This window comes from Rhinopithecus roxellana, chromosome 21 (genome assembly GCF_007565055.1).
Source record: "Rhinopithecus roxellana isolate Shanxi Qingling chromosome 21, ASM756505v1, whole genome shotgun sequence".
NCBI lineage: Eukaryota > Metazoa > Chordata > Mammalia > Primates > Cercopithecidae > Rhinopithecus > Rhinopithecus roxellana.
In genome coordinates, this window is record NC_044569.1 from 11233101 (window position 1) to 11254754 (window position 21654).

At 42.1% G+C, this 21654-nt stretch overlaps 1 protein-coding gene across 1 annotated transcript in view; it reads left to right on the top strand.

Moving 5' to 3' along the window:
* Positions 1-21654, top strand: part of LAMA1 (laminin subunit alpha 1) — a 172192-nt gene that overhangs the window by 38832 nt on the left and 111706 nt on the right. The window contains 2 exon segments of the mRNA XM_030926195.1: positions 5081-5251; positions 5450-5562. Coding sequence (XP_030782055.1) covers positions 5081-5251; positions 5450-5562 — 284 coding nt within the window.

Consider the following 21654-nt stretch of genomic DNA (forward strand, 5'->3'; position numbering starts at 1 on the left):
AAATGCAAATCCAAACCACAATGAGATACCATCCCACACCAGTTAGAATGGCAATCATTAAAAAGTCAGGAAGCAACAGGTGCTGGAGAGGATGTGGAGAAATAGGAACACTTTTACACTGTTGGTGGGAATGTACACTAGTTCAACCATTGTGGAAGACAGTGTGGCGATTCCTCAAGGATCTAGAACTAGAAATACCATTTGACCCAGCCGTCCCATTACTGGGTATATACCCAAAGGAATATAAATCATGCTGCTATAAAGACACATGCACACGTATGTTTATTGCGGCATTATTCACAATAGCAAAGACTTGGAACCAACCCAAATCAATGACAGACTGGATTAAGAAAATGTGGCACATATACACCATCGAATACTATGCAGCCATAAAAAAGAATGAGTTCATGTCCTTTGTAGGGACATGGATGCAACTGGAAACCATCATTCTCAGCAAACTATCACAAGAACAGAAAACCAAACAGCTCATATTCTCACTCACAGGTGGGAATTGAACAATGAGAACACTTGGACACAGGAAGGGGAACATCACACACTGGGGCCTATCATGGGATGGGGGGAGGGAGGAGGAATAGCATTAGGGGATATACCTAATGTAAATGATGAGTTAATGGATGCAGCACACCACCATGGCACATGTATACATTTGTAACAAACCTGCACGTTGTGCACATGTACCCTAGAACTTAAAGTATAATAATAATAAAAAAATTTTTTTTGTTTACCAGCCTGGGCAAAAAGAGTGAAGCCCCATCTCAAAAAAAAAAAAAAAAAAAAAAGATTATGTTTAAAATGTGCTTGCTCTAGTACACATTTCTAACCGACTCCGCCACCCCCACTTCTTTTTTTTGAGACGGAGTCTCTCTGTGTTGCCCAGGCTGGAATGCAGTGGCATGATTTCGGCTCACTCCGCTTCTTAGGTTTAAGTGATTCCCCTGCCTCAGCCTCCCGAGTAGCTGGGATTACAGGCGTACACCACCACGCCCCACTAATTTTTTTTTATTTTTAGTAGAGATGGAGTTTCACCATGGTGGCCAGGCTGGTCTCGAACTCCTGACCTCAAGTGATCCACCCCCCTCGGCCTTCCAAAGTGCTGGGATTACAGGCGTGAGTCATCATGCCTGGCCCCAACCTTCTTTCATCTTCTCTCATCTTTGAACAGATGTGGTTCTTTGCAACAAAAGGATAGTGATTACTCTATAACTATGAAAAGGGAGTAAATATAATATGTAAGACATCGCTTTTAGTGAAGATTTTTTTCCAAATATTAGCTTATCTGAGAAGGAAGATTTAGTTTTAGTGAAAGACAACCTAGATATTTTTATGAAATTAATTATCTGAAGATTTTACTTGCATAGGCATGCTAATGAAGTATATTTCTTCTAAATATACTTTCAATAAAAAAAGCAATCTTCCTTTTTATTAAAAGTATATTTAGGGCCAGGCATGGTGGCTCACCAGCACTTTGGGAGGCCGAGGCGGGTGGATCACTTGAGGTCAGGAGTTCGAGACCAGCCTGACCAACATGGTGAAACCCCGTCTCTACTAAAAATACAAAAGTTAGCCAGGCGTGGTGGTGTGCACATGTAATCCCAGCTACTCAGGAGGCTGAGGCAGGAGAATCGCTTGAACCTGGGAGGTGGAGGTTGAAGTGAGCCAAGATCGTGCCACTGCACTCCAGCCTGGGTGACAGAGTGAGACTCTGTCTCAAAAAAAAAAAAAAAAAGAAAAAAAAATGTATATATATATAACAGCCAGATAAGAAACCTGTCTAGTGCAAAGAACTATCTGATGCTGATTACTGTAACTGAGATATTATTCTCCAAAAACAGTTAAATTTACGTTCGTGAGGTTTGAGCTGCTTTTTCTCAATGGCTCAGGGCAAAGATTCCAGCAGAGATAGTGTGTGGGGCCCCCATGACTCCCTGGCCCCTCTCCTCCTCAATAACACAAGACCCTGCAGTTACTCAGACTGAGAGGTTGTAGGGAGTTCTTGTGATGTCCTGCAACTGGTGGGGGTGAATAAGGAGAAAGTGGCAACATTCATTAACTGGTGAAGTATTTGTTGTTAATCGAGAAATGCCTTGTGAAGTCAGTTCTTGTAACCTTGGTTTCTTTTTCTTGCTTGACTAGTCTGTGTGAAGGGAATGGGTAAAGTTGATTGTACTGTAAATCTAAATGCACGTATGTAATACAGAACCAAAAAATGTCATTTTAGCTGTTTGGACAAAACGCCGTAGTTTAAAAGCATATTTTATTTTAAATGATTAGCTCATAAGAGAAATTTTAATCAGAATACTAGAATGTTATGGTCATAAAGGATGGAGGAAATTATTATTTATCTTAGTACCAAATAGAATAAATGTCAGCCCCTGCTACAGGTAAGTACCACATATAAGAATGTATGCGTTACTGTAGGAGCTCCATTATTACATAAAATATAACTGTCTAACTACTGCTTGATACAAATAATGAATTGGGGAGCTGCATGATTAAACATAATGTCTCATCTGGTTCCTCATAAAGCATTTTTTTCTTAGTTTATATTAAGAAAAGAAGTCCCTTTACAGGGATATGATAAAAATAAGCATCTTTAAGTTAAAAATGAAAATAAATATATTAAACATAGTATATGATGTAAGTCCATGTTATGTTTCAAAATTAAGAATAATGCTTTAGAGTACAAATATTAAATAACTATTTTATTTTGAGAGGGTAAGGACTTACTGACAGAATGGGGTCCTTCTATTTGAGTAGAATTATTAATAGGTAGTTCTGTTTTATGTAAAAAGTTTTTGAAAGACTACCTAATTTTTTTTTTCTCTCTCTTTTTCTTTTCTTTTTTTTTTTTTTGAGACGGAGTCTCGCTGTGTTGCCCAGGCTGGAGTGCAGTGGCCGGATCTCAGCTCACTGCAAGCTCCGCCTCCCGGGTTTACGCCATTCTCCTGCCTCAGCCTCCCGAGTAGCTGGGACTACAGGTGCCCGCCACCTCGCCCGGCTAGATTTTTGTATTTTTTAGTAGAGACGGGGTTTCACCGTGTTGGCCAGGATGGTCTCGATCTCCTGACCACGTGATCCGCCCGTCTCAGCCTCCCAAAGTGCTGGGCATGGTAAGTTTTTTAGTGTAGCAAGTGTTAGAAAAAGAACCATTTTTGTTTTATAATTTAAAATTTAAAATATTTATAATGGAAAAGATCATTGAATGTATTAGGCAGTGCCTAAAAAATAACAATTGAAGCCATGAATTCCTTCTGTGTTACTAAAATTACACTGTGCTATTTTAAATTTCACTGAAAAATAAACATTTCAGTAATGGTATTTCTATATGGTTTTTACAAAGAAAAGATTATATTCTGTGATTTTTTTTTTTTTTTTTTTTTTTTTTTTTTTTTTTGAGACGGAGCCTTGCTCTGCCACCCAGGCTGGAGTGCAGTGGCCGGATCTCAGCTCACTGCAAGCTCCGCCTCCCGGGTTCACGCCATTCTCCTGCCTCAGCCTCCCGAGTAACTGGGACTACAGGCGCCGCCACCTCGCCCGGCTAGTTTTTTGTATTTTTTAGTAGAGACGGGGTTTCACCGTGTAGACCAGGATGGTCTCGATCTCCTGACCTCGTGATCCTCCCGTCTCGGCCTCCCAAAGTGCTGGGATTACAGGCTTGAGCCACCGCGCCCGGCCTCTGTGATCTTTTAAGATCAAGTCATAGTATTTTAGAGAAACGCCACTGAGCTGAGATCCTTGTAGTACGCTCTCAGCTCAGTGTCCATGCCTGGAGAATGTCTCTTCAACGTCGCGGCACACCATCGTTTCTGTATCTTCACAGAATCTTCACTGCTGCTATCCCCTTTTACCAAGATAAAGTTAAATCTCCAAAGAACCGAATGGAGATACTTTTCTCACAGTCACCTGGAAATTATTTCCTGAATAGTTTGGACCTGGTACTGATCTTGGCTGCTTAAAGATAAAATCAGCTGAGACAAAGAAACTGTACAAAGGCAAAGATCAATAATGACTTGAAAAGCATTTTGAAAACTGGATCTTTGGGTTCTAAAATTTTATTCACCAAAGAAAACAGGAGTAAAGAAAGAGAAGAGAGAGAGACAAAAAAAAAAAAAAAATCCTAGATAATTATAGAAAAGACCATGTAAATACTACCAGAGGCAACTGGACCTAAGTAAGGACAGAATAAATTCCCTTCTTTCCAGTGATAGGTGTTTGAATTGCATTGATAAATATATGCATTGGTCATTTGAAACTTTCCCCTAAAGCCTGTTTCACAGCATTTTATTGTAAACATTTTCAATCAGAAAAGTGGAAATAATTGTACAGTGAACACCCATACTCTCGCCTTGATTTTTTTTTTTTTTTTTTTGAGACTGAGTCTCGCTCTATTGCCCAGGCTGGAGTGCCGTGGCACGATCTCCACAGTGGCTGAACTAATTTACACTCCCACCAACAGTATATAAGCATCCCTCTTCTCCACAGCTTCTCCGGTATCTGTTGTTTTTTGACTTTTTAATAATAGACATTCTGACTAGTGTGAGATGGCATGTCATTGGAAGCCAGCTTACTTTGTGATGCATTTCGAAGTGAGTTGGAGACGTAAGTATACTTTGCTCCTAAACATTTCCCCATGTACATTGGTATTTGTTTATGATTCTTTTATTTTGTTTTTTGAGGTAGAATGTACACGCACTAAGATACACAGATCTACCCAAATCTTAGGTGTACTCATTCTATGATTTTTCACAACTGCATCTGCCTGTGAAACCCAAAGCTTTATCGAGATATGAACATATTACCCTAGAAAGTTCCTCTGTCCTTTCATAGTCAATCCCTACCCCCTGCAACAATGTTTTGACTTTTCCCCATAGATGAATTTTGCTTCTGCTAGAATTTCATAAAGCTGAAACCATGCTGGTATCCTGCGTGTATGTGAGGATTCCTTCATCCAGCACATAGACTTTCAGTCTCCTTTTGATTCACCTACCAAGTGGGATGGGGTAAGCTCATTCTCTGGATTTCAAGTGGCTCAGCTGATTTGGTGAATTTTCACTTTCAGGCCTGTTTCCTGCCATTCTCAATCTTGCCAGCAACGCTGACATCAGTACCAATGCCACCTGTGGCGAGAAGGGGCCCGAGATGTTCTGCAAACTTGTGGAGCATGTGCCGGGTCGGCCCGTCCGAAACCCACAGTGCCGGATCTGTGATGGCAGCAGTGCAAACCCCAGAGGCAAGTGTCGCGCCTTCGTTTCTGAAATTTTCTTGGGAATGTACACTTTGTGAAATGAGGACTGAGACTTCTATTAGGAAGCCATAAACATTGTGTTCACCTTCACTGCTCTTTGTTTCACTAGCATTACGGTTTAGAACTTAAGAAATGTAAAGCAAGAGCTGAGAGGAATTCATGTTTTTTATTTTCTTTTAACAGAACGCCATCCAATATCACATGCCATAGATGGCACCAATAACTGGTGGCAAAGTCCCAGCATTCAGAATGGGAGAGAGTATCACTGGGTCACAATCACTCTGGACTTAAGGCAGGTAGGTCAGGCCAGAACCCTTGAAGAGTGTCTATGGGCTGCTGAACTGTGGTCTTCCAATGACTTTTGGGAAAGTCTGGCTTCTTTCGGAACACATTTACATTCAGGTCTATTTTCCACCAGGTGAAGGCAAGTGGTATACAGAAGGAGTCCCTGGTGCCATTTCTTGTCACTTTTATCATTCTCAGGTGTCTTTGGGGAGATGGGTGCAATTGCTTCCGTATGGTTGATGTTCTTTGAAGCTGCGTCAACAGGGCACAGCCGTCCGTCCAGGAAATGTCAGGCTGTTTGCTGGCTGCCGACAGATGCATGGGGAGGGAGAGGGGAAAACACTTGTATTTCCTAACTTCTAGCTTACTATCTTGCTAATGTCTTTGCTCAAGTTATTCTATAAGGATTATATAAGGCTAGAAGAAAACAAAACAAGACAGTGTTAAACCTCTTGACTGTGTCTGCCCTGCCAGATGCAGTCTGTCTGGGCCAGGTAAGCTGGAGTTGCCCAATACTAACTTAAGCAGCGCCTTCAGCATGAGTGGGGAAAGGGAAGGTATGATTGGCTCCAGCCACACCTGCATCCTCTTCCCTTACTTGAAGGCCACATAGGAGGATGCGAAGAAATTTGAGATGAGCTCTGAAGAAATATGAGATGAGCTCCAGTTGCCCTGATGTTCCTGGGAAAGGAAAGGAAAGAAGAGGAGAGGAGAAGGGAGGGGAGGGGAGGGGAGGGGAGAAGAGAGATGGCAGGTGTTTTGGAGCTGTTGTCCTGGTTCTGATTTGAGCTTTTCAGAAAAGCCATCGCATTAATTCTTACTTATTTCCATTCTCTTGTGTTAGAACTCATAAATTTCATGTAAAATACGAGATTGGTTAAGAGAGGCAAATAATTGTTATGTGCATTGTAGGATTTACATAGAAATTATGGAGATTTAATGACAATCAGAATTCTTTGAATAAATGATAGTTTTAAAATGTGCAGGATTTTTTTTTTGAAACAAAGCCTCGCTCTGACACCCAGGCTGGAGTGCAGTGGCGTGATCTTGGCACACTGCAACTTCCGTCTCCTGGGTTCAAGCGATTCTCCTGCCTCAGCCTCCGGAGTAGCTGGAACTACAGGCTCCCGTCGCCACGCCCGGTTAATTATTTTGTATTTTTAGTAGACAGGGTTTCACCATGTTGGCCAGGATGGTCTCATCTGTTGACCTCGTGATCCGCCCGCCTTGGCCTCCCAAAGTGCTGGGATTACAGGCGTCAGCCACCATGCCTGGCCAAATGTGCAGGATTTTAACAAGACAAGGTGATACTTCATATACTGATGTACAAGGAACTTGTGTTCTGTAATAATTATGGCAAATAAGGTAGCAAGATGTGCAGCTCAGAAGACGTTTTCCAAGTTCAGGTTCATAGTATTATGAAAGTAAAATAGCACTTTTAATAGCTTTTAGGTGTAGGACATGAATTAATGTGACACTCCTTAATATTTTCAAATCCCCCTAAAGAAAAAAGAAAAGAGCTTCTTGGCCAGGCGCGGTGGCTCAAGCCTGTAATCCCAGCACTTTGGGAGGCCGAGACGGGCGGATCACGAGGTCAGGATATCGAGACCATCCTGGCTAACATGGTGAAACCCCGTCTCTACCAAAAAATACAAAAAACTAGCCGGGCGAGGTGGCGGGCGCCTGTAGTCCCAGCTTACTCGGGAGGCTGAGGCAGGAGAATGGCATAAACCCGGGAGGCGGAGCTTGCAGTGAGCTGAGATCCGGCCACTGCACTCCAGCCTGGGTGACAGAGTGAGACTCCATCTCAAAAAAAAAAAAAAAAAAGAAAAAGAAAAGAGCTTCTTTTTTCTTTTCTTTTCTTTTTTTTTTTTTTTTTTTTTTTGAGGTGGAGTTTCGCTCTTGTTACCCAGGCTGGAGTGTAATGGCTCAATCTTGGCTTGCTGCAACCTCCACCTCCCGGGTTCAAGCGATTCTCCTGCCTCAGGCTCCTGAGTAGCTGGGATTACAGGTATGTGGTCTCGAACTCCTGATCTCAGGTGATCCACCTGCCTCAGCTTCCCAAAGTGCTGGAGTTAGAGGCATGAGCACCACGCCCAGCCAAGAGCTTCTTTTTTACCCTGGCCTTTGTGTTTATCTCAGTGGTAAGAATGGTTCTCTGGAAGATTTTGGTTTTTCCCATCACCTTTCTAACGTATTTTCCTTTTTCTAAAGGAAAACGTAAAACTGTGTTCACTATTAGGAATATGGTATTATATGAGTTTGGCCAAATTAAGACCTGGACATTTTACATATAGATTTCAAACCTCTGTAAGTCTATCTTTTGTCTTGAGATTTGTCATGCTTGACTTCATCCTGAAGGGATGGACTAAGTTAGTCTGAGGAATTCCAGAAGGCCGTCTCCATTTTAGATGTTTAAGGCATTTTTAAAAAATAAACATACTCATGTAGTTATAGACTGCTTTAGGTAATTTTTAGTGTTTTAGGGTAGGCTTTTAAAATAAGATCACTTAAAATAAGTAGTATTCAGAAATTTCTTTACCGTTTACACAGTATAAAAATTCTGCTTGTGCTTTGTTGTTGTTTTTTAAACAAAGCACATTATGCTTATATCTGATCAAGCCTTTCTCAGATTTTTTTATTTATTGAGCCTTTTTATTACAAATACTTTTGAATATGTAGAAAGCATACTACAGTGAATTCTCCTGGAGAAATCATGGACTGCTGTCTAATACATTACAGACTAGGTATTCTTGGTTCTCAGCTGAGAGACTGCATCAGGGCACCAGCTTGGTCCTGAGACCTTCAGGACAGGGATGGAGGAAATACAGAAGCAGTTCCATTTGTGTATTAACTATTGGATTTTGGTGGCGTGATTTGGTGGTGATGCATGAAGTGTGGTAGGGTGATATATACAAAGTGAAATGTGATAGCATGAAGGATGTAGAGTACCTAACAAACTCCTCACGTTTAATAAACCTGAGTTTTTTTCCCTCTGTCATATTTCTAATACACAAATTACTTTAGATTCCCAAAGATCTTCAGATATCACCAAGGGAAATGTTAAACAAGGGCTTAATAGAATCTAATCACAGTTAGCTAACAGGATTAAGGAGTGCAGTTATGCAGATTTTGAGAAATTCATAAGTCAATAATTATTATGTTTTTTTCTGATTAGGAAGTTAAGATGGAATCATCATAGAAAAATGGAAGATACAGATAAGTGTAAATGGGTAGAAACATATCATCTCTTCACCCTGTAGCAATCGCTAATTGGTATCTTGGGATATTGACTGTGTCATTTGCCTACAATTCTATGCATTTAATAATGCTACGACAGTACTATCACGTATTACATACTTACTGCATCAGACATTGTGCTATGCACTTGATGAGGATTATGTCATTGAATTCTCATAATCGCCTATGAGTTGGCTTCTGTTATTATCCCCTTTAGACAGATGACAAAACTGAGATTTAGAGAGTTTAAAGAGGCTTGCTCAAGGGTAGGACTCACTGAAGCTTGAGAGCCTGGACTCTGCATCATTGCACCACTCTGACCCTCCAGCTGAGACAGATTATGTGATATATAAATTCGTGTTTGAATGTTTTATGTAATTTTATATCATGAACATTTCCCAGTATAACTAAAACTCAAGATTAATAATTGTTAAAACGGCATTAATAGTTTCTATATATATGGCTTACCCGTCATTTGCCCAAGAATCCTCAGGCCTGACATTTTGGTGCTTTTTCTGTTATGGGTGATAACTTGAGCTGTCAATGAAAAAAGGTTCATTTCGTACATATACCCATGAAATAATGCAGTGAATATCAATCACGTTTGAGGTTTATATGACAAATTTATGGTTAACTTTGTTTTGAGCATCTTTTGAAAGAGGAATGTTATTAACAGCTACACATATAGGAACTTATAGATATGAATTATAGACTATTCAGCATTTTTTTCCTCATCCGTATTGTTTCATCTGCTTTTCCCAACAGTTCTGGAATGTGAATGATCTCGTCTTTGCAGGTACAAAAATCACAGCACAGAGCAAGCGAGTCACAGGCTTGCCCAGGGTCGGTCTATGGCTGCACGTGCTCAGGCTAGGCCTGGAAACCAGGACCTCTGGTTCCGTCTACACCATGCCACACTGTCGCCTTGTCTTTGGTCTCCAATTATTGTTTTCCTTTGTTCTGACTTTATGGGGAGACTGGCAAGAGCTCTTGCAATTCTCTCCTGATGTTGGGAGTGTTCGGATTGTATCCTCTTCCCTCTTCTGTTTGCCTGCTCGGTAGGGTCCTCTCCCCAGTGAATCCAGCAGGGTATTGACACTGTCTTCATGCTTTTGCAGTGGCTGAGAGAATTGGGTGCTACCTAACTTTTTTTTTTTTTTTTGTAACCAAGAAGGAGGAAAATAAATCAGTATCTTCGCTTTTCCTTAAAAAACTTCTAAACCCGGAGAACATTTCACTGGGAGTGAGGGCCAGATGTGTGAGTAAAAATGTGTAATGGTCTTTTAGAAGATAAGATCTGTTTTGTAAAGAAGGAAAGTTCCCTATGGCATTGAAAATAAAGCTGCCTTTTGGAGCCGTGCTTTATTTTATGTGTAGGTTTAATTAGGAAGTAGCACTTTGTTGTGGGAACACAGTCACAGAGGGCCTTTGTTTTATGCAAATCTTTAGACAAGAGCTGCTTGTTTGCTGGGTTTTGTAAAACCTCATTAATTCAGATGTCAGTTGTTTTTTTCCCCCAAATTTCTGAAAAATTGACCAGTACAAGGTGAGGTTTATTATTATATCATTCAAATATAAAGTGTTTATTAAGCACATCGACAAGGTCAACAGGAAAATAGGCAAATTTCACATTCTTAAGATAAAATCTTTAAAGATTTTTATTGCAAGAATTGCATGTAACTTGGAGCATCTCATTAGAAGTGAATTTTGGCTGTTCCTGAAAAGAGGTTAGGCAGAAACCCTTCCTAGGAGCACTCAGATAGAAATTACTTTTACTGTATGCTTGTTTATACTCTAATGATTCCATTCCAGTTTTCTATTACTTCATACTGGCCTCCACCAATTTCAGATATTAAGGTTTCTTGATTTGCTTGGTAAAATAAATAGATTGGAAGAAATCTTAAGCTCATCATTATGATTTGGAAGTAAGCCCCTCTAAATTCCTGCCCTCCAGACATTTTCATCTTTGTTGTCATGTTCTCTGTGAAGCTGCTAGCCTCAGAAATAGGTCTTCCTTTGGTTTTCACATTTTCATTACCTCATTTTATTTTCTCATGCATAGCTTCTCTGCTGGTTATCTATTGTGGAAGAAATCACTGTGAAACTTTATGGCTTAAAACAGCAACATTCATTTTATACCTTTCCTGATTTCAGTGGGGTCAGGATTTAGGAAAGGCCTGAGTGGGTATGTCTAAGGCTGCAGACCATGAGGGCTAGAGTTGGAGCAGCTTAGGGAAGAGGGTCTCTCTTCCTTAGGGAAGAGGAGGGAGTTTGGGGAACCTGGGGAAGAGGGTGCTGGACCAGCTGGGAGAAGATCCCTGGGGCAGCTGGAGGCTGTGTTCATGAGGGTTCAGGGCTTCTCCGTGTGGTCTTTCCGCATGGACGCCAGAGCTTCCTCACAGCATGGCGGCCTTAAGGCAGCTTGCTTATAGGGCAGGTTGGGGCAGGAGGCAGAAGTTGTGTCCCCTCTTAGACCTGGTCTCCAGTCACACAGTGCCAGTTTCCCTGTGCTCTATGAGACACCCAGTCACTCAGGTTGGCAGAGATTCAAGTTGGGAAAGATAGACCAGCCTCACCCATCAACCGGAGGAGGGGTGAAGAATTTGAGGCCTGTTTTAAAACTACTACTACCTTAGCCTTCTGAAAGGGTCTTTCTCTGACAGGCTTTAATCTTTGCAGCCTTGCATATCTTATCTTGTAGGGGCCGCACCCCTGTCTTTAGGTGAGGTGAAGAGCTTATGGGAACCGAACAGGAATGCAGATACTGTTCTTTTCACAGTAAGTGAGCTGAATAAGTGAAAACAATTGAGGCCTGGCTTTAGGAACAAGATGGAGCTTTGTTTCTTGTTAAGATTTATATTTAAGCTTTCTCACTTATGTATTATTGGTGGGGGTTGCCAAATAGTCCAGGATAACCATTTTGCCATTTGGCAGAGCTCAGTTCTCTTTAGATTTTGAGCTGCCAATGTTTGGTCGCATACTTTCAGTGTTTCTACCTAGCAGGGCTTCTTGCATTGGGCCTGGGAGGATTCAGGGAAATCCGTGAAGACAGTTTTGCAGGACTGGATCACAATGTGCTTTTCATATCCCCAACTGTTTTGGCATCAAAGTAAAGATTTTTGTATATTTATGGGAAAAGAGGGAAGTCCTTTCTGAAATTATTTCTTCCTGTTATATTGAAGCTGAAAAAAAAGGGATAAGTTTTAATTTCTCAAGAAATTTTTCTTTGAAAAATATAATGCAGTTTGGTGTCCACTCTAGCTTTTTCTTTTCTTTTTATGTATTGACTTAGCTTCTCCTCAGATTGTAACATTTTCATCTTTAAAAACAGAGCTGTAACAACATTTTTAAAAAATGGCTTATAAAAACCTCAGCTAGATCTCAAAATATCTCTTGTGTTTTTACTGTCTTCAGTGGACCTTTCCTCTACACCGAACTTCCTTTATTTTGATGTACTAGTAACATATAATAGCAGAAACTTTTTGAACTATAGAAAATGTAAGAAAAAAGTTATTTTAAAAAATCCCCTGTGATTCTTACAACCAGGGGTGACCTTTTGCTCCACTGCATCTTATCTGAGAACACTGAATATGTTTAAGACATCATGGAATCTCTGCCTTGTGCATACTGGGATCTCAGGATTCATCGATGAACAAGACAATGATCAGATCCTCGTTAAGCCCTTAGTGCAGAGAAAGTGCACAACACATGGGTGGTTCCTTCACTATGTTGGTTATTAGCAGTGATGAGCAGGTCGCCTTCACTGCATGTTTAAGGCATGCCCTACCTCTCAAGGGACTTCTGGTCTGGTGGGGAAAAATAGACTTCTGCTGAGTGGTATAGAGTGTGCAGGGACTGGGGGTGCACAGAGAACACATAGGAAGGACCACTTAGCGGTTCAAAGAAACAACGTGGGCTGGGAGCGGTGGCTTATGCCTGTAATCCCAGCACTTTGGGAGGCTGAGGCAGGCAGATCACCTGAGGTCGGGAGTTCGAGACCAGTCTGACCAACATGGAGAAACCCTGTCTCTACTAAAAATACAAAATTAGCCAAGCATGGTGGTACATGCCTGTAATCCCAGCTACTCAGGAGGCTGAGTCAGGAGAATCAGTTGAACCTGGAGGGTGGAGGTTGCGGTGAGCCGAGATCACGCCATTGCACTCCAGCCTTGGCAACAAGAGCAAAACAGCGTCTCAAAAAAAAAAAAAAAAAAAAAAAAAAAAAAGATCAAAAAAAAAGAAACAGTGCAAAAAAGCACCCGCTGGAGGAAGGGAGGAGGGAATACAGAAGGAAGCGGCAGGAAAGAGTAGGGTGGGAAAGACCTGGAAATGAGAAAACCTGGCATGTCTGTGGAGCTGACATAGTACATTCAGTCCTAGAATAAACATTTCCTCTCTTTTTTTTTTTTTTTCTATTTATTGGGATATTACTGACATATAGTGAAATGCACAGATCTTGGGTGTATAGTTGGGTGAGTTTTGATAAATACAGACACTTGTATAAGCCATCCCCTTGTCAAGGTTTAGAACATTTCCATCACCCCAAAAGGTTCCCCCACCCGCTTCCCAGCCAATTCCCCACTTGCTCTCCTCCCTCCCAGCAGCCAGAGGAACCGCTGTCCTGAATTTTTTTTTCCCTTTGGAAGAGTTTTGCCTGTGAGATGACTTCTTATCCATGGAATCACAGTGTTTCCTTTTTTGTGTCTGGCTTCTTTCTCTGAGCATGAGGTTTGTCAGATTCACATGCCGTTGCTTATATGAGTGGCTTGTTCCATTCGTTTCTGTGTAGTATTTCACTTTATGGATATACCAACATTTATTTATCCACTGTCTTGCTGGGTATTTCCAGTTTTTGTCTATTGTAAAAATGCCGCTGCGGACATTCTTATCCATCTTTCTGGATGTTTTCATTTCTCTAAGAGTGGAACTGGCCACAGGATATATGTATATTTAACTTTATAAAACATTGACAAAGCACAGTCCAGAAAGTGCCTCTAGGCAGAAAGCAAAGCAATCCTGGGCTCTTCTCCCGGGAGTCACTTTCCCGTGCTGCCTGCTGTCCAATATTTGAAACCCATTCTTTATATCCTGTGTCCAGAGTTCTGGATTTGTCATGCTCTGGATTTGTCCTCTGGATTTGTCATGTTAAGCCTAAATCATGGAAAACATTCAATGTAGTTTTAAAGTTCTCTAGACTATAGGAAATTAAAAATATATTACTCACCTATCACTACCTTTTTGCAGGGGAATGTGGTGATTGTGGAATTCTAACTCTGAAAGCGTTGGTTTTGGTGAGATGACCAGGCTGCCAAAGTGCAATGAAGGTGGAGACTTCTTAGTGACTGGGACAGCTGCCTGTTGATGCCAGAGCACCTCCTCAGACCTGTGGTCTCTTTGCAATTTGTATGCAGGCACTTAGAAAGCACTGGCTCACTCTGGCCTGTCCGTTTTGGAAATGAACCTGCGAAAACCGTGAGGTCATATTTAAACCTGCAGATAATTAGCTGGATGGCATAGCTGTACAAACTGAGATGGCCTGGGAAATTTGGTAAAGCTTTAAAACTATTATACTTACTAGCTTCTGTTCAGCCAACTGGGCTGATTTTTGAGACAGTCTCACTTTGTCACCCAGGCTGGAGTACAATGGTGTGATCTCGGCTCACTGCAACCTCTGCCTCCTCACTTCCAGTCATTCTTGTGCCTCAGGCTCCTGAGTAGCTGGGACTACAGGTGCATGCCACCACACCTGGCTAATTTTTGAATTCTGAGTAGAGATGAGGTTTTGCCATGCTGCCTAGGCTGGTCTCGAACTCCTGGCCTCAAGTGATTCACCCACCTCGGCCTCCCAAAGTGCTGGAATTACAGGTGTGAGCCACCGCACCTGGCCAACATAAGCTTTCTTATCAGTTGAGAATTATTAGAACATGTGTAATTGTTTGTTTCTGTGTTTAAAAAAATTATCGACTATGTTTTAGAGAAGTTTTAGGTTTACAGAAAAATTGAATGGGAAGTACAGAGAATTCCCCCACACCCCTCTGTACAGTAGTTTTTGGATCAAATTTTGGCTAGCATTTTTTTTTTTTTTTGAGACAGTCTCGCTCTGTCACCCGTGTTGGAGTGCAGTGGTGCCATCTCAGCTCACTGCAACCTCCGCCTCCTGAGTTCAAGAGATTCTCCTGCCTCAGCCTCCTGAGTAGCTGGGACTGTAGGCATGTGACACCATACCTGGCTAATTTTTTTGTATTTTTAGTAGAGACGAGGTTTCACCCTGTTAGCCAGGATGGTCTTGATCTCCTGACCTCGTGATCCACCTGCCTTGGCCCTCCAAGGTGCTGGGATTACAGGCGTGAGCCACCGCGCCTGGCCTTGACTGTTCTTTATCACCCTTTTAAGAGCAAGTGACTGATCCAGTGCAGTTTCAACAGTTCCTAAGACCTTTTCCTCCATAGTATTTACAAGACTATCATGAGAATTGTCAATATAATTTAAGAAGCTTTGCTTTTCCTACTATTTAATGGTATGTAATCAGAAGATATTTATCTGTGTTCTTCATATGACAGAAGCACGAAAAAAATGCCAGTTAAATAACCACTTAGTAGGTCTCCATTGGGATGAACAATGTTTAGGATCATTTACAACTTTATCCAGTCTTTTATCAGTCTTATAGACTGAGCCAGGCAAGAGGTGGGGCTGCCTGAGGTCACCGTGCTGCTCAGGAAATGCCACCAAGGAGAAAGCATTGTGTAAACAGTGGGTCTTCCACTGTAAAGCCCTGAGTTTGGGGCTCTGATTTTGTATTTTGTGAAGTATCGTCATGCCTTGCCAGAGCTCAGAAAGAATGTGACCGAAATCAGGTCATGAGAAAGATAAGATTTCAAACATCCCCTTGGAGCTGTTTGCTTGACCTCTGCTGACTTAATTGGTTTCTATGGAGTTGGCCCCTGCCTAGAAATACTACATTCCTACTCATTTGCAACTTAGACAGCTCAGTCTTTCACAAGGTTGAATCTTCATACCATTCACTTCTCATCTCTTTTTTTTTGGAGGGGGTGGTGTTGTAAAATATGCATAACATAAAATTTACCATTGTAACCTTTTTTTTTTGTATAAAAATGGCATATTCTTTATTTTGCATACTTTAATTTCAGAACAAAATAAACGAAAAAAATTTACAATACACAACGTGTAATCCTGCTGTCAGAGTAGGGAGGGAATGGGGGCCTGCCACCTCGTTTCTTGCCTTCAACACAAGGACAGGAGAGAGAAAAAAACACTAGACATCAGCAGGGGGAGCCAGATGGGACGGGGCACTCGAGGCTGCTGTGGCAGCCATTTTAACCATTTTTAAGTGTGCAGTTCGGTGACATTAAGTACATTGTGCAACCATCACCACCATCCATCCCCAGAACTTTTTCATCTTCCCAAACGGAAACTCTTTACCCCTTAAACACCAACTCCACGTTCCTCTCTTCCCCCAGCCCTGGGTAGCCTCCATTCACCTTTTGTCTATGAATTGGATTACTCTGGGTAATCAAGCTTACATAAGTGGAATCATACTCTATTTGTCCTTTTGTCTGGCTTATTTCACTTAGCATACGTAATGTCCTCAAAGTTTATCTGTGTTGCAGCATGTATTACAATGTCCTTTCTTTTTAAGACTGAATAACATTCCATTGTATGCATGGACCGCACTTTGTTCAGCCATCCATCCATTGATGGATGCTTGGGCTGTTTCCACCTTTTAGCTATTGTGAATAATGCTGCTGTGAACATTGGTGTGTATGTGTGTTTGAGTCCCTGCTTTCCATTCTTCTGGATATATACCTGGAAGAGGAATTTCTGCATCATATTGTAGTTCTATGTTTAATTTTTTGAGGAACCACTGTACTGTTTTCTATAGTACCCGCACCATTTTACATTCCCACTGCATCTTTTAAAAAAATAAACAAAAGCCTTCCTATCTATTATGTGTCCTACATATTTGGATATTCTCTTTTAAAAATAAGCTTTAAGTATGATGATTTGTCAGTTAGATACTCAATGAAGTTAGATGTGTCTAAAGAGAAAGGAGAATCTTCAAGTAGAATATAGACCAAAGATCCATATAAAAAGTGAAATTTTACACACACACACGAAATAATACTTTCTCATCTCTCTAGTGCTGAAACTATCAACGATTCAGCTAGATTTAGTGCCCGAAGGAAAGAACACATAATTATTGTTTCTGGGTGTTGTAAATGTATAACTAAAAGGTTAATGTTTAATGGAGTTCATTAAGTACAGATTTGCACAGCTTTTCTAGGCAGTATCACCTGTTGGATTTTCGAGGCTTAATGATTAAGGGCCCCTTTTACTGTCATTGGGTGTGACACCCGTGTGTTTTCTCATAATAAGGCATGAAAAGGAGGGATGCAAGCTGTAAGCTCTTCGCCATCGCTCCATCAACTGGGGCAAAAACAGGTCAATGTGAGGACTAGGAGAAGAAGAGATGAAAAGAAGTTGAGTTTTCAGCCAGAAATTCTCTGGGACTGAGGCAAGAGAGGGGGAAGTGTGGGCTTTGGGGCCATGTGGGAGAGAACTCTGTACTCTTCCTACAGTGGAGAGAGGGATCTGATCAGAGCTGGAAGGCCCTGCTTGGCCTCTTTGTGTTTTCCTTCTCACTCACGTTTTGACCTTTCAGAAAACCCCGTCAGACCCATTCTTTTCTCTCTGCCCTGGTCTCTTGGTGTTTACAGTCAGCACCACCATCTCTCATGATTTCCAGGCACCAACATCCAATTCTGTGACTTTCAGCCCTGGTGACCCCGTAGCTCCTTGGTTTCAGGTCCTGGGATGGTCTAAGGGTTTTACCACAGTGCACAAAGATCTGCGTGATGGCCCATGGCCCTGACCAGGCCCCCGCTGGCTCTCTCCTGCTGTCTCTGCACTCCTTCCTCTGTGCTCTGCCCTCAGGGTTCCACTCTGTCCTTCTTCACCTTCGCTCCAGTGACCTGGACATCTCCCATCTGGCTTCAGAGATACCTTCAGGGAAGCCTTCCCTGACTATCTGCCTTCTCCAAACTTAATGGGCCTTCCCCCAACACCCAGACACTCTCATAGCCTCCGCCTTTCTCCCTGGTGACTTGGTCAGCCTCTGGCTTTCCCACCAGGGCATTGGGTCACATAGACCTTCCATCTGCTGCCATATTTGTGGCACCTGGCGTAGTCCCTGTGACAAAGCAGATGCTCAGTTAATGATGACTGGACAAAACTTCATTGAAAAATTGTCAGTGGCGTCCCTTGTCCCCAGTCTCCTGTGTCCATGTGCAGTGCTCCTTTGCTCACCCCTCCCCCACCTCTCCTCAAGGGAGGAGCAGCCATTGTCTTCACTTGGGGACAGCTGACTCTCTTCCCCAGGGCATGTGTGCGCTCTTCTTTTCCTGTGCAGGCTGTTCTCAGATGCACAGGTTCTGGCCCACAGGACAGAGCTTCTGGGGTGGATCCACAAGCATCCACTCAGGCTGGGATGCAGGAGGGAGTGTGTTGAGCAGGCTTCTGCTGCGCCCATCTACACCATATCCTCCAGTTTGCTTTTTTCTGGAATATTGCAAACTGCTTTTTCCAATCTTCATGACAGATTTCTGAGCCTACTTCCACAGCCAGAAGAGGAAGGAAGGGATGCCATTCATTGCCACCACCGTCCCAACATGAACAAATGGAGAACTGCATTTTGGAGAAAAGCCTAGTGTGATTTCAAAGGCTAAGATACTCCTAGGTGAAAACTCAATAGTTCCGGCCAAGGGAATGGTTAGGAGTTGGGGAATAGAAAAGGTGCTTTTTGGATGTCTCAGATCTGAGAATGGCCTATAACTGCATTTCACAAGTGGGTTTATATCATTCTAGGGGCACTTGGCTGTCACGTGGATCTTACAAGGTGGGGAAAATAAATGAAGATCCCCACAAAGAGCATTTGGTGACATGTCTGGCTGTGGTTTTGAGGTAGTTCCAGCTAATTTTCCACAAATTTAGCAAAATCGCCAAGAACACTTGGTCAGCTTGAGCAATAGGAACAATTATAGGGAGAAATACATCGAGACTAGGAATGGAAACCAACCTCTTACTTGTCTGTTCTGTTTCTTAGATAAAGCGGTTCAGCACCTTTTGCGGGGGATGAGGGTCAGGGTCTTGCTCTGTCACCCAGGCTGGAGTGCAGCGGCACCATCACGACTCACCACAGCCTTGACTCCCCAGGCTCAGGTGATCCTCCCACTTCAGCCTCTCCATGACTGGGACTATAGGCGTGCACCACCATGCCTGGATGATTTTTTTTTGTAGTTTTTGCAGAGACGAGGTTTTGTCGTGTTGCCCAGGCTAGTCTCAAATTCCTGGGCTCAAGCAGTCTGCCCACCTTGGCCTCCCAAAGTGCTGGGATTACAGGCGTGAGCCGCCACCCCCAGCCTGCATGCTTTTTTAAAACAACAATTCTATTAGTCACCCTCAAATGGAAATGGTGGCACCTGGACCGTGGGTCAGCTTGCAGGTGGGCTTCTTCTGAAATCGCTTTTCTAACTGATAGAAGACAAAACTGCTTCTGATGGGTGTTCGAAGTATTCCTTTCCTATCTCCAGATTACTATCATGGGTTACTATTTACGTTTTAAATGGGCTCGTATCTCTGTGCCCTCTATTTGTCAGCAATCGTCTTTCTTACTTTGACTTTTCTTCAACGTCCTCTTTAAGTATCTCAGGATAGTTCTGAAGGGAGCATTCCTGGATTGTCCTGTCCGAGACATGAATTTTAAGAATTTTAAGGAAAGAAATCTGCTTGATCTAAATTTATCACTATTGGCAGCTTGTCTCTCCTCCCCTAATCAAAACAAAAAGCCAAAAGAAAATGAGGAAAAAAGAGAAAAGTTACTGGACAAGGACATGTTTTGTTTTGTTTTAATTTTGGGACATGTTTATTTTGCACGTCTAATGGCAGCACCAAATTTAAAGAGAAACAAATCACGTTTTATTCTAAAATGTTCTTCTCATTTACGAAGCTGGGTTTTTTTGGTCATTAATTGAGTATACTGCTCCTACAATGAGGAGATAACAGTGAAAACTGCCAACTGAAATATACCATAAATGACCTTTCAAGTAATTGCTCTGAGAACTGTGTTTAAAATGTGTATCGCAGGCATCCTTCCTTCCCTCTCAGCTCCCGAGCATCTCTGGTTTTCCTAGTTTTTTTTGTCACTTCACGTGCTGATCGATTGACTGAAGTGCTTTGGTGACTGACACACTGTAAAACTGGAAGTGAGCCATATCTGCGTTAGTCATTAGGCTCCTATGAAATAACTGCTTCTTTATTCATGAGTAGTAAGTATTAATTCAAATGGTCATTTTGCATTTCATTCTCTAATAATTTCATGAGGCATAAAGCTTAGCACAAAATCGCCACTTTCACAGGGATAATTGAGCAATATTATTTATCAAACGTACTTAACTGTTCATCTAAATCTCTTTTGTCTGGGAAGAGTTCATTTCCTTCATGCAAGAGAGAAAACATTCATTTTCTCTTCATTCACTGTTCAGTTACCACCATGGAGGCAGGTAGGTTCTTCTATGGAGAATTTTCAGAGGGGAGTCGTGCCTGGTATTGAACCCTGTAGATTTCCTGAGAGCCTGCGGAGAACAGCTGCACTTTCTGTGGAGAGGAGCGGCTTCACTTCTCTCTGCACATGGGAAGTTGACCTCTGATGCTGGAAAATTCAGTTATCTGTATTTTTTAGACATCTGTGCCTGAGATGGATTTTATATATTTAAGTTAAGATTGAGGCCCACATGAACATTCCTGTCTGGATTCCTTTTTAGAGAGTGGCGTTTGATGTGTGCCTACTTTATTTATGTGACACTGTTTATGTGCATTCCAGTGATCATTAACAAAGGCTACTTGGTGGAAAATCGTGATGAAAGTGGATTTAAAAATGGCTGTATCAGCTGCAGGTTTAGCAAGACTATATTGACTCTGAGTCTAGTGAGAACCCCTGCATCATCAGTTTGTGTTCAGCCAACCTTAAATCCAGAGAAAAGGCAGTTTAGTCAACCATGCAAAAAAAGGGCAAAAGAAATATTGTGGATTTTATTGGGACAAGGGTTTAATATTCTATATACCGGCCAGGCACAGTGGCTCATGCCTGTAATCCCAGCACTTTAGGAGGCCAAGGCGAGTGGATCACCTGAGGTCAGGAGTTCGAGACCATCCTGGCCAACATGATGAAACCCCATCTCTACTAAAAATACAAACATTAGCTGGGCATGGTGGTGTGCACCTGTAATGCCAGCTACTCAGGAGGCTGAGGCAGGAGAATCGCTTGAACCCAGGAGGCAGAGATTGCAGTGAGCCGAGATTGCACCACTGCACTCCAGCCTGGGTGACAAGAGAGAAACTTCGTCTCAAAAAGAAAAAAAAGTTCTACATACTAACAGAAAATCCTTCAGTTTTCCTACTTTATGTGTAAGACCAATTTGTCAACACATGATTGGTGAATTGGGCCTGTATTAATCAGCTTGGACTGCTGTAACAAGTAGCACCGACTGGGCAGCTCAAGCAAGAGACACTGACGTCCTCACAGTTCTGGAGGCTGAAGTGTAAGGTAAAGGTGTCAGCAGAGTCGGTCTCTTCTGGCTCATAGTGGCTTCTCCTCCCTGAGTCCTCACAGGGTCTTCCCTCTGTACTGTCCGTGTCCTAATCTGCTTTTCTTATGACACCAGAAATATTGACATAGGGCCCACTGCAATGACCTCATTTAACTTAATCACCTCTTTAAAGACCCTGTCACCAGATACAGCCATGTTCTCAGCTACTGGAAGTTAGAACTTCAATGTATGCATTTTGGG